Source organism: Lipotes vexillifer, unplaced genomic scaffold (assembly GCF_000442215.2).
Source record: "Lipotes vexillifer unplaced genomic scaffold, Lipotes_vexillifer_v1.1 scaffold726, whole genome shotgun sequence".
NCBI lineage: Eukaryota > Metazoa > Chordata > Mammalia > Artiodactyla > Lipotidae > Lipotes > Lipotes vexillifer.
Genome location: NW_006770733.1, coordinates 41,380 through 54,729, shown reverse-complemented (window position 1 = coordinate 54,729; position 13,350 = coordinate 41,380). Strand labels below are relative to the sequence as shown.

At 38.3% G+C, this 13,350-nt stretch overlaps 1 protein-coding gene across 1 annotated transcript in view; it reads right to left on the bottom strand.

Moving 5' to 3' along the window:
* NEDD4 (NEDD4 E3 ubiquitin protein ligase) overlaps positions 1–13,350 on the bottom strand; it is a 52,290-nt gene that overhangs the window by 21,126 nt on the left and 17,814 nt on the right. The window contains exons 8-16 of the mRNA XM_007446351.1: positions 12,681–12,800; positions 11,241–11,444; positions 9,949–10,029; positions 9,668–9,722; positions 9,513–9,571; positions 8,405–8,470; positions 4,219–4,448; positions 3,364–3,485; positions 3,204–3,274 (exon numbers count right to left, since the gene is read on the bottom strand). Of these exons, the coding sequence (XP_007446413.1) occupies positions 3,204–3,274; positions 3,364–3,485; positions 4,219–4,448; positions 8,405–8,470; positions 9,513–9,571; positions 9,668–9,722; positions 9,949–10,029; positions 11,241–11,444; positions 12,681–12,800 (1,008 nt within the window). The remainder of the gene's footprint in view (positions 1–3,203; positions 3,275–3,363; positions 3,486–4,218; positions 4,449–8,404; positions 8,471–9,512; positions 9,572–9,667; positions 9,723–9,948; positions 10,030–11,240; positions 11,445–12,680; positions 12,801–13,350) is intronic.

The window sequence follows — 13,350 nt, the reverse complement described above, 5'->3', positions numbered from 1 at the left end:
ATTTTTCTTGTTTCTTAAGGTAGGCTTGTATAGCTATAAACTTCCCTTTTAGAACTGCTTTTGATGCATCCCATAGGTTTTGGATCGTCCTGTTTTCGTTGTCATTTGTCTCTAGGTATTTTTTGATCTCCTCTTTGATTTCTTCAGTGATCTCTTGGTTATTTAGTAACGTATTGCTTAGCCTCCATGTGTTTGTGTTTTTTACATTTTTTCCCCCTGTAATTGATTTGTAATATGGTAGTGTTGTGGTCAGAAAAGATGCTTGATATGATTTCAATCGTTTTTAATTTAGTGAGGCTTGACTTGTGATCTAAGGTGTGATCTATCCTGGAGAATGTTCCATGCACACTTGAGAAGAAAGTGTAATCTGCTGTTTTTGTATGGTATGTCCTATAAATATCAATTAAATCTATCTGATCTATTGTGTCATTTAAAGCTTGTGTTGCCTTATTAATTTTCTGTTTGGATGATCTGTCCATTGGTGTAAGTGGGGTGTTAAAGTCCCCCACTATGATTGCATTACTGTTGATTTCCCCTTTCATGGTTGTTAGCATTTGCCTTACGTATTGAGGTGCTCCTATGTTGGGTGCATAAATATTTCCAATTGTTATATCTTCTTGTTGGATTGATTCCTTGATCATTATGTAGTGTCCTTCCTTTTCCCTTGTAACATTCTTTGTTTTAAAGTCTATTTTATCTGATATGAGTATTGCTACTCCAGCTTTCTTTTGATTTCCATTTGCATGGAATATCTTTTTCCATCTCCTCACTTTCAGTCTGAATGTGTCCCTAGGTCTGAAGTGGGTCTCTTGTAGACAGCATATATATCAGTCTTATTTTTGTATCCATTCAGCAAGCCTCTGTCTTTTGGTTGGACCATTTAATCCATTCACCTTTAAGGTAATTATCAATATGTATGTTGCTATTACCATTTTCTTAATTGTTACGGGTTTGTTTTTGTAGGTCCTTTTTTGTCTTGTGTTTCCCACTTAGAGAGGTTCCTTTATCATTTGTTGCAGAGCTGGTTTTGTGGTGCTGAATTCTCTTAGCTTTTGCTTGTCTGTAAAGCTTTTGATTTTTCTGTCAAATCTGACTGAGATCCTTGCTGGGGAGAGTAATCTTGGTTGTAGGTTCTTTCCTTTCATCACTTTAAGTGTATCATGCCACTCCCTTCTGGCTTGTAGAGTTTCTGCTGAGAAAACAGCTGTTAACCTTATGGGAGTTCCCTCGTATGTTATTTGTCATTTTTCCCTTGTTGCTTTCAATAGTTTCTCTGTGTCTTTTAATTTTTGCCAATTTGATTACTATGTGTCTCAGCATGTTTCTCCTTGGGTTTATCCTGCCTGGGACTCTCTGTGCTTCCTGGACTTGGGTGGCTATTTCCTTTCCCATGTTACGGAAGTTTTCGACTATAATCTCTTCAAATATTTTCTCAGGTCCTTTCTCTCTCTCTTCTCCTTCTGGGACCCCTGTAATGAGAATGTTGTTGTGTTTAATGTTTAATGTCCCAGACGTCTCTTAGGCTGTCTTCATTTCTTTTCATTCTTTTATTCTTTATTCTGTTCCGCAGCAGTGAATTCCACCATTCTGTCTTCCAGGTCACTTATCCGTTCTTCTGCCTCAGTTATTGTGCTATTGATTCCTTCTAGTGTTTTTTTCATTTCAGTTATTGTATGTTCATCTTGGTTTTGTTTGTTCTTTAATTTTTCTAGGTCTTTGTTAAACATTTCTTGCATCTTCTCATTCTTTGCCTCCATTCTTTTTCTGAATTCTTTTTCTGGAACGTTTCCTATCTCCACTTCATTTAGTTGTTTATCTGGGGTTTTAGCTTGTTCCTCTATCTGGTACATAGCCCTCTGCCTTTTCATCTTGTCTATCTTTCTGTGAATGTAGTTTTTGTTCCACAGGCTGCAGGATTGTAGTTCTTGCTTCTGTTGTCTGCCCTCTGGTGGATGAGGCTATCTAAGAGGCTTGTCCAAGTTTCCTGATGGGAGGGACTGGTGGTGGGTAGAGCTGGCTGTTGCTCTGGTGGGCAGAGCTCAGTAGAACTTTAATCTGCTTGCCTGCTGATGGGTGGGGCTGGGTTCCCTCCCTGTTGGTTGTTTGGCCTGAGGCAACCCAGCACTGGAGACTACCAGGCTCTTTGGTGGGGCTAATGGTGGACTCTGGGAGGGCTCACGCCAAGGAGTACTTCCCAGAACTTCTGCTGCCAGTGTCCTTGTCCCTGCGGTGAGCCACAGCCATCCCCCACCTCTGCAGGAGACCCTCCAACACTAGCAGGTAGGTCTGGTTCAGTCTTCTATGGGGTCACTGTTCCTTCCCCTGGGTCCCGATGTGCACACTACTTTGTGTGTGCCCTCCAAGAGTGGAGTCTCTGTTTACCCCAGTCCTGTCAAAGTCCTGCAATCAAATCCCACTAGCCTTCAAAGTGTGATTCTCTAGGAAATCCTCCTCCCGTTGCTGGACCCCCAGGTTGGGAAGCCTGATGTGGGGCTCAGAACCTTCACTCCAGTGGGTGGACTTCTGTGGTATAAGTGTTCTCCAGTTTGTGCGTCACCCACCTAGCAGTTATGGGATTTGATTTTATTGTGATTGCGCCCCTCCTACCGTCTCATTGTGGCTTCTCCTTTGTCTTTGGATGTGGGGTATCTTTTTTGGTGAGTTCCAGTGTCTTCCTGTCGATGCTTGTTCAGCAGTTAGTTGTGATTCTGGTGCTCTCCTGCAAGCCAATCTTTTTATCGGGTTTCTGTTTCTTTGTAGTAGCCTAATCTCAAGGCCTTGCTTTTGGACTGCCATTTTGAAAACATATGCCATTCATCACAAATAATCACAATTCAAATACTGAAGAATGAGATGCATAAAACTGATGTATACCATGTTGAAGTATTTAGGGAGACGTTTACTGATATATGCAACTTTCTTTGAAATGCATCAAAAAACCAGGATGGACTGATGGATGGGGGTGTGGACGAGTATAGATAAAAAGCCAATTGTGTAATCTGGGTGGTGGATACGCACATAGCCATTGTAAAATACTTTCAATTTCATTATATGTTAGAAAATTTTCATAATAAAATGTTGGGGAAAATGTTCATTTGTATTTTGGAATATCTTTTGATTTTTTTCATTATTAAAAGGTAAGCCTGTAAAATATTCATTTGCCTTTTATATCATACTTCATATTATAAGTGAAAAAGACATACCACTGATTCCATATCATGAAGTGTTATTGGCTTGTGCAGCATCATCTTGTAAAATGGGCGGATGAAAAAGCCTTGTAAAAAATCAAATATATTCAAAATGATTACCAAGTGAAAGAAATCAGATAATTACATTAAAAAAAGTTTTATGCTTAATACTAACCATCCAACAGTTTGCCATGATAAACTGCCATCCCAGCTACCCGGCCAATAAACTTGAAGTAAGAGAGGTGATCTTCATTGCACAATCCAGAGTTGGGATTTATCTGTAGGGTATAATTATCCCTGTAAAGATAACCACATTTAAATGTTCCTTTCTATATTTCATACAAAAATTTTAATATGACAAATAACTGTAAATCATCTCCCTCTTTTCAGAGTTGTTTACCTCTGTTAGAACCATATTACACCATTGGATTTAATGGTTTTAAAAGTAGTCATTTTGATTAAAAGGTGGAAACAATCCAAAATGTTATTGAAAGATAAATGGATAAACAAAATGTGGTAGATACACATAACGGGGTATTATATAGCCTTCAAAAAGAAGGAAATTCTACCACATGCTGCTACATGGATAAAACCTTGAAGACATTATGCTAATGAAGTCAGTTACAAAAAGACAAATACTGTATGATTCTACTTATATGAGGTACTGAGAATAGTCAAATTCACAGAGACAGAAAGTAGAATGGTTAAAACCAGGGAATGGGGGAGATAGTGTTTAAAGGGTACGGAGTTTCAGTTTGGGATGATGAAAAAGTTCTGCAGATGGATGGTGGTGATTGTTACACAACAATGAATGTATTGTACTTAATGCCACTGAACTATATACTTAAAATGATAAAAATGGTAAATTTTATGTTATGTATATTTCACCACAATTTTAAAAAGTTATTTCTGAAACATTAGTTACAGTCTCCGTTTTCTGACACATTGTGATATACATTTTCCTTGCATCATATCACTGTTACTTTCAAAACATTTTCTTTCTGTATACAGTCATTGTAAAGGTACTTACGTAGCAGAATATTCAAACAACCCATAATAAGGGTTAAACATTTCCTTCGAAATCAGAAAGAACCATTCTCTGGCGACTCCTCCATAATCTAGTCCCTTTTCGCCATCAAACTCAATCCACAGTCTGGCCTTGAGGAAGTCTGCTCTCTTGACCCCCATAATTCTCCTGTAAGAGTCCTCAAGGACAGTTGCACGGCGAAGTTTCATTTCAAATTTGTTTGGAATGTCATTCTGAAAACCCAGAGAAGAGAGACTAATGGTTTAAATCAATTCAACAAGATGACACATTTCTCTTGTGAACGTTATAAAATTCATTGTATTCTACCCTGTGCCCAAGATCCTTTTTCAGGGAAAACAGGACTAGGTATATTGTCTGTATTTCCTCCACAGTATGAAAGCACTCACGCATTTTCTCTAGTCACTTAATTGCATAGACTTCTGATTTTCACATCTGAAGAAGCAGCTACTGATGGTGGTAAAAAGGCTCACGTGAAGGCACTTCATGAACAGTCCTTTCCGTCTTAAGATCCAACGAAGAAGACCATTCTGTGACCTGCCGTCAGTCTAGCCACTGCCTGCTACTTGTGTGCCTGTTGGCTCAGGGTTCTTCCCTGCCCTCCACTTTTCCTCCTTGGAGCCTGCCCGCTTCACTCATTAACAGGTGCTAACATTTACAGACTGTGCCCGCACTGTTCCCAGCATTTTAATGGGTTAACTCACTTACTCCTCATAACAACACTATGAAGAAGGCTACTATTATTTTCTTCATTTTATGGGTGAAGAAACTAAAGATACAAGTTAAGAAAGTCTTATAGCTCCTGAGTCTCTGTTCTTAGTGAATGATCTCTGTTCCCTCACTCATCTTTTGTACATACTTTGCTTATATGACAAACGTAGATAACTATGCTTTTAGGCAGACCTTTTAAATTACATAGAAATATATCTGAATATTTTATCCTTGAGTGCTTTGTGTGCGACATTCAAGTGGAAACCATGAAAAGAAAACATACTATAAATATTCTGTCACTTCAAAAAGAGGGTTAGCTCTAAGGGAAAAAGAAATCAATTTCACTCTCAATATATTTAAGAAAAGTGGAAAGCCCTATAGAAACATAATAATACAAGCAGTTTATATAAGCGATATAAGCATAACATAATCAGTTTCCTCTGCTGCTTATGCAATTTTAAAAAGTGGTAAGATTGGAGAAAAGGAATTTTAGAATTTTAGGCACTAGGCAAACAGTGCAGGTGACTCAGCAAGCATTTACTGAAGGCCCGCTCTGGGCTAGGCCCATGCTAGGTAGGTATTGCAGTGGGGCCAGAGATGGGAGGAAAAGGGAATAAAAACATGGCATAAGATGTGGTCACTTTCTCAAGGAGTTTATAATTTGGTGTGTGTGTGAGAAAAAAATGTAAATGTTACTAATTCTGAGATTTAAAAGAGTAGGAAAATTGCTAAAAATAGAAATAGAAGCAAAGTTCTTGTGGGCAAAAAGACTGAGCTATTAATTGCAAGTGAGACAATCAAGGAGGCTTCAAGAGGGGAAGGGAGAGGGCTTCCCTGGTGGTGCAGTGGTTGGGAGTCTGCCTGCTGATGCAGGGGACGCAGGTTTGTGCCCCGGTCTGGGAGGATCCCACATGCTGCGGAGCGGCTGGGCCCGTGAGCCATGGCCTCTGAGCCCACGCGTCCGGAGCCCGTGCAAAAAAAAAAAAAAAAGAGGGGAAGGGAGACAGGGACTGAGCAACAGCCTGCAGGAGGGGTCTAAGCCAGCTGACAGCTGGACGGTACAGAAGGAGGAGGGGAGGGAGAGGAGGGATTAGAGTGCAAGAAGGTGCAGAAGCAGTCTGAGGCCACAGTGTAGACAGCGTGAAGGCTGACCAGGAAGAGCTGCTGAGCAGGAAGCCACAGGATCGGACTGGTGGGTTCTCAGAGGCTGATGGCTTCGAGTGTAAAGGGTGTTTTTAAGGAGAGACAAGAAACGTGCTGGTCAGTGAAAGACCCCTGAAACAGACGGTGTGAGAGAAGACGAATGGACCATGTGAATGAGCAGTGGCAACGAAGAGAGGGCTGAAGGAGAAATTTCCACCTCTGAGCTGAGTGGTGGACCATGCATGGGTTCTAGAGTCAGGGGACACTGTGTTCAAGTCCCGGCTTCACCTCACACATCTGTTCAAAGGCTTAATTTCCTCACCTATAAAACAGGGATGATAACAATACTGACCCTCAGGGAGCTGTTTCAGGACTTACTAGGGTAATGCATTTCTTGCGCTGACACGATACCAGGCATGCAGTGATCTCAGCAATGATCAGCCACCCTTATTCCTAACTAATGAGATGTTAAGGATTAGGCAGAAGAAAAGGTTAAAGACAGCTCAAAGCTTTGGAGCACTGATTTAGATATTTTCATCTCCATCTTGCTCTTTTGCTGTGATGTGTCCAGATAGGGATTTTATTTTTTAAATCCTGCTTGGGAAATTTTGTTAAACTGAGGATTCAGATTCTCAGCCTCTTTTCTCAGGCTCTCCAGTCTCTCTTTCTGGAACAGCTTCATGCTTCTTAAGCTTTCTTTCATAATTTTAATCTTTTTATGTATCTGTTGCATTCTGGGTAATTTCTTCTCTTAACCACCAATCTGATATGTCAGGTGGCTTAAGAGCATGAACTCTGGCGTTAGACCACTTGGTTTGTTTCTGGCTTTGCCACTAATAACCATGGAACTTGATCACATTGCCTAATTTCTCTGAGCCTCAGTTTCCTCAGATCTAAAATGTGATAATAATAGTACCTTCCTTATAGAGTTACTGTAGAGATTACACGTAGATAATACATGTAACTTGTTAAGAAAAATGCCTGTTATGTAGTGAAAGCTCAATAAATATTACTGCTTTCATTATGGTTTTTGTGTTCTGTGACCTGTTGCCTCATCAACCATTAGATACGGTAACATGCTTATAAGTGTTCAGACTGGCAAATGGAGAAGCTAGTGCTTCTATTCCACCAATACACTGTCATTAAGAATGAAAATATTTACCAGACAAGTAACTCAAACTAGACTTAAAATCCCAAATAATTTTAAGAGGTAGAAAACAAATTTCGAGTGATTTTAACATAAAATTATTACTGAAAATGAATTTAAAACATTGATGACATTTTAGGGCTTTATTCAGGCATAAAATATCTGCACTAAAAAACTATCATATTTCATTTTTCTGTTCAATTTAGGATGAGAAGATCTGTGGAAGCAGACCCACCATCTTGAAACTGGAAAAGCAGGCTTCAGGCTTGGAAGGCAAGTAAGTGTAACCCAATATAGCCACCTAGTGGCAGTACTCCTAAACTGCAGGGCAAGGGGAAAAGCACGAGCAAATTAGAGAGGCATTAAAAAATGGTCAACACCTTCACAGATATAGAGAACAAATTAGTGGCTACCAGGGGGAGAGGGAAGGGGGGAGGGGCAATACAGAGTTGGGGGGAAGGGTTATTATGGAGTTACATGAAATCGTGTGTGTGAAACCTTTGAAAACTAAAGCACTATGGAATTTAAAGAATCTTTCAATCAATTTTAAAAAATTACTAAAAAAAAATAGTCATCACCAACAGAAATGAAATAGATGGGCAGATGAGTTTAGTTCCAAACATAATGAATTTGTGGTGATGGAAAAGAGAGTAGTGAACATTTCTGATAAGCAGAAGGAGACAAGCAATAAGAGGACTGCTCCAACCACAGCTGTACTGTCAAATTATGCAGAGATATATTATATTTGAAGCTGTAAATAATGAATGACTAACACTGGAAAACAATAGTCAAAGCAGAAAAGGAATCCAGAGAGTCCTCCTACACAATTAAGTCCAGGCCTGGGGATAATCTCCTGAGCTACTCTTGCTTAGTTTCTACAAAACTCAAACCCCACAAACCCACGAGGAAACCAGGTTAGAGCTCTTTAAAAGCACACTTCTAATACTATTTTTCTATATTACAAGGTATATTGAAAAATAAAGACATAAAATAACTGTGGTCTCTAATCATATATTACAGGTACTCAGAAAATACATATCCTTTCCCTAAAAGAAACTATTCAAAGTTGTTAATATATAGAATAAATTCTGTTACTTTTAAAAATGTATTTCCCATACTTTCAGTCTATATGAAAATCATTCCTGAGAACTCGTTATAAGTATCACTAACCTGCTTCTTCAACTTTCTTCGGAAGAACTCATACTTTCTTTTGTAATCCCTGGAGTAGGGCACTGCCTTGAGTTGAAAATTTTGGAAAAATAAAGAAGGTTTAAGTTGTTTCATTCTGGAACAATTTTAAAAACTCCCCTCTGGGTATTTGATGAACATAACTTAAAGGCATTAAAAGAGAATATTTGAAAAGAAAAGTTTAATTCAGAGGAAAACCATACATACAATTTAAAAAATTTTAATTTCTCTGTTTAAGATAAAATTGTATTCAGCAATTCCTATGGCTGTAATTTTCATCATGCAATACTCTTGAAATGCAACAGGCCAGAGACAGGAAATATCTTCCAAGTAGAGAAATATTAGAAATGAACATTTCCATTTCTAAAGAGGCTTTCAAAGTGATTTCTTCATTAAAGGAGCAACTTGAAAAATATACTTTTTGCTTGAACTCTGAGGAGTTGCCTTTTTTATCCATTACTTTAAAAGACTGAACATGGAGTCAGAAAAGTAATCTACAAGAACTGTATCTTCAATTTTACTTATTTTTGTGAATTAGGAAACAGTTAAAATCTGAAAAACTGAAGTTGGAAAAAGAAGCTATATAAAAGAGGAAAATGATTTTCCTATCGTTAATCTGACTCAAGAGTAGTGTAAACATCATACATGGTAATAATTGTACTTAAATGTGAGTACGTCTTATATACTGGTATTTACAACGATTTCAACCAAAAAGTTCAAGTCATGACCCTGAGTTGATAGGGTGCTCTCTGCTTCCTCACCAGATACACTCTTGGCTCCTTTGATCTGCTGAGGATTGCCAGCCTTCTTCTTCAGACAAGTACCAGCCTGAGCACGGCAGACCACTGCCTTAGTATTTGACTATCTGGCTCACTGGTTTCACAAGGCTGCCGCGCAGAGTAAGGATAATGACTTTATATGATGCTCTTTTCAAATAACTGAGACCTGGTGTATGCGCGGTGGGGAGAGGGGAGATCTGCAAATGTGCTTTCCTCTCAACGCCTTTAGTGCTATGTCCTTGATCAAACACCCTTGAAGAGACAGGTAAGGGGACAACCCCATCAGAGGATCCTGATACAAAGAGACTTACTGGTCCAGTTATTGCTACATTCTGCAACCGAGGATCTTCCCATTGCGTTCTTTTTATATCTGAAGAAAGAGAGAAAAAAAGATGTTCTCCATCCTCACGCACAAAATTCGATACTGCAAAAGATAATGTAGTGAAAATAATCACATTGCACATACTGTGATTTATGTAGAAGATTCTTCCATCGGTGTGAGTTCTTTCTTCCCATCCTGGCTATAATGAAGAATATATTTCAATTATGTTAGGAAATGGTTTTTGATGTATGGGCAGAGAAATAGATTTGGTTATATGGTTGATTTAATTTGCATATTCCGTTCTTAGTAGAAGACATCAACACTTCAACAATAATATTAATTATAGTTGTTAAAGAACTACTGTATTCCAAATGACAAATGTTTGAGATAGCCCAGTTAGATGGGTAGCAGTTCTAGAAACTTACAGGTAAAGGCCCCAGGTCATTGGAGGAATCAAGTGATGTCTTTCCTCTCACATGAGCTGGAATTTTCAGTCTTGGATCTTCCTTTTTTGGTAGAGTAAATAAAGAAAACAATACACACACACAAACTTTAAAATCATGAAAGTCAATCTGTTACTATGTTTTCTAATATCAATGGATATCACTTTTATTTCTTTTGCTTACTCTATGAAATAATAGGTTCTCATCTAAAATCTATCACTCACAGGCTACAATATTCAGTTCTCAGATCTCAGAGGAGGATCAGTATTAACTCACTACCTCTTTCACAGAAACCATTCGGAGTATTTTGCCCACTCTTTATGGATTGTGTCACTACTTAGGGCTCTTCTCTAAATAAAAACTGGTGTAAGAGTGGGACATAAAACTGGAGCACATGTTATTTCTGAGGCCCTGAACATGCTTTTAGGCACCTAGTTGCTAAGGTGTTAATTTATTAATATTTTTGAAAGATAGGAAGGTAAGCACAAAAATATTATTAAAGGCAATTCAAATTGTTGAAAGAAAACAAAATTTAATTTATTTGGATTTATTGATGTATATTATAATTTTAATATTATTTTCTTAAATCATTTATTGTATAATTTTAGTTTTATTTAGGTATATTGGTGTTTTAAACAAATTAATTAATCAAAATCTCTTCATCTGCTGCTGATTTTCAGTAATTTTTCAATTAGTGCTAAACCAACTGCTCAACAACTTTAAGGCTTATCTTAACATAAAAATACCTATTCTACCTAGTCTCATACGTTTTTCTGGGTACTATGAGATATGGATTCAAAAGTACTTTGGAACTATAAGCCTCATATAAAGGGAAAGGATTATGACTAAATATCTTCCTCAGTATTCATGGCTAGTGAGATAAAAACTGCAAACATGGTAACTCCCTGGCAGTCCAGTGGTTAGGACTCCACACTTCCACTGCAGGGGGCGTGGGTTCGATCCCTGGTTGGGGAAATAAGATCCCACAAGCTGTGCAGTGTGACCAAAAACACACACACACACAAAGACAAATGAATAAAAAAACCCCAAAACTGCAAACAGGAAGTAAATGTATCTCCATGACAATCCCCTCAAATATTAAAAATAGGCATAAACATATTGACTAGAAATAATTCTATTAAGAATTCAACCTATCTCTAAATGAGGACTAGGAAATGTAGGGTATATTAATGTATAATTAAAGATTATCAAGAACTACACATGAGAGACTATTATTGTTGTTATAAATTTAAACTGGAGAGCACTGAAGTTACCCAGGTGGTGGTTTTGGTGTTGTGGTCAATGAAGAAAGGCCTCCCGTTTGGTGCATGCCGGACTTCCCAGCCTTTGGGAAGGAATCCTTGCTCCACTTCAGATGGCTGGGTCACCTGCTGTGCTGCATCACTCGTGGGGGCCTGTGGGTGAGGGCCTGCAGAAGAACCCTGGCTTGACGGTAGCTGACTGGTCTCCACTGTGGCCTAGCACGTTAATTCAATCGTGTTGCAGTGTTTATAGAGAACACACAAATAGCTGTGGTTAAAAAGGTAACTTAACCTGCAAACAGCACACACACTTATAAATAGGCCTAAAGATTGGAGGCTCATTTTTCCAATACAGTGTTTTGTCAAAGTTTGTTTTTAAAATAATTTATAATTTCTCAACTGATTCTTGAGCAGTAAGAATGCTGGTTAACTGTCAGTCTGTTAGCCCTAGCTGCAAGGGAAGCTGCAGTGCCAAGTGGAGAAGGTTGTCTTTGCTCACCCAGAAGACTCATATAGAGTGGGAATTTCCCATACACACAAAGTGGGTTCAAATGCTGGGAAGACAAAATGAATGACAAACATATACTACAGAAATGCATACCTGAAATGTAATATATTCATGTGATGAAATATAAGGCAGTAGTTAAAAGAAATACACTGGATTTATATATAAAACAACATGGTAGGGTTTTAAAACAATGGTGAGCAAAAAAAATATTTAGAATTATATAACACATTTTTGCAAAACTTGACACATGGACATAAATAACGTTTTGCATTGTTTAGCTCTCTATTAAGTACATAAAATAGGCAGGAAGAATCCCCAACAAGCTCACGATGGTAGCTCCCTCTGGGTAGTGGGGTCAAGTGCTTGGCTAAAAGGAATTTAGTTTTATCTGTAAGATTTTATTTTAAAAAAGAAAATGTCTAGAAACATATACGGTGATTTGTTAATGGCGGTAAATTCAGGGTGTTAAGAAAATCGGTATTTACTATCTTATTCTCTGTACTTTTCAGTTTTAAAAAATTTCTCAATAAGAGACATGGTGATAAGACAAAATATTTTCCTAAATGCTTACAAAGAAATATTACAAAAGGCACTCAATGTTGCCAAGGACAAAGTGTCATCATGACAAAGTTCTTTGATAGATACTAATCATCAACATTATCTTTTAGCAAAATAATGATCTTAACCATTCAAATTACACAATTACCCAGTGGACCAGATCATTCACTTTGTCCTCCTATTCCCAATTGGACTTGTTTTACATAATAACAAGTGGTGATTCATGTGTATTAGAGATCGGCCGGAAATGGCAGACAATTAGCACCAATATCAGAAAATAATTAGAAGCATCCAGCATACACTACAAAGTGACATAATAGCTTCCATAGAAATATGATGGTTCAAATTATATAAGAAAACACATTAATGGATAGATTGCAGGGTACCTGTACAGTGGGCTTTATCCAGGTAGTAGTTCTGCAATTATGATCCACATAATATGATCTTCCTCTTTCATCTTGTTTTTCTTCCCAACCTGGTGGTAATCCAGATGAAGTAGGCAAGAGCTAAGGGAAGAATAACAGAAGAATAAATATTAGTAAGAAAGAATCCTTTTTAAAAGGACCACATCCCTTTTTCACTGCTAGCTCTTTTTATTTTTATTTTTTTTAAGATTTTTTTTTTTTTTGGATATGCGGGCCTCTCACTGCTGTGGCCTCTCCGTTGTGGAACACTGGCTCCAGACGCGCAGGCTCAGCAGCCATGGCTCACGGGCCCAGCCGCTCCGCGGAATGTGGGATCTTCCCGGACCGGGGCACGAACCCGTGTCCCCTGCATCAGCAGGTGGACTCTCAACCACTGCACCACCAGGGAAGCCCAAGATTTTTTTTTTTGATGTGGACCATTTTTAGGGTCTTTATTGAATTTGTTACAATATTGCTTCTGTTTCATGTTTTGGTATATTGGCTGTGAGGCATGTGGGACCTTAGCTCCCCGACCAGAGATCGAGTCTGCACCCCTTGCATTGGAAGGCGAAGCCTTAACCACTGGACCGCCAGGAAAGTCCCCCTGCTAGCTCTCCTTAAAATGAATCATGTTTTAAATCATATTTTATAT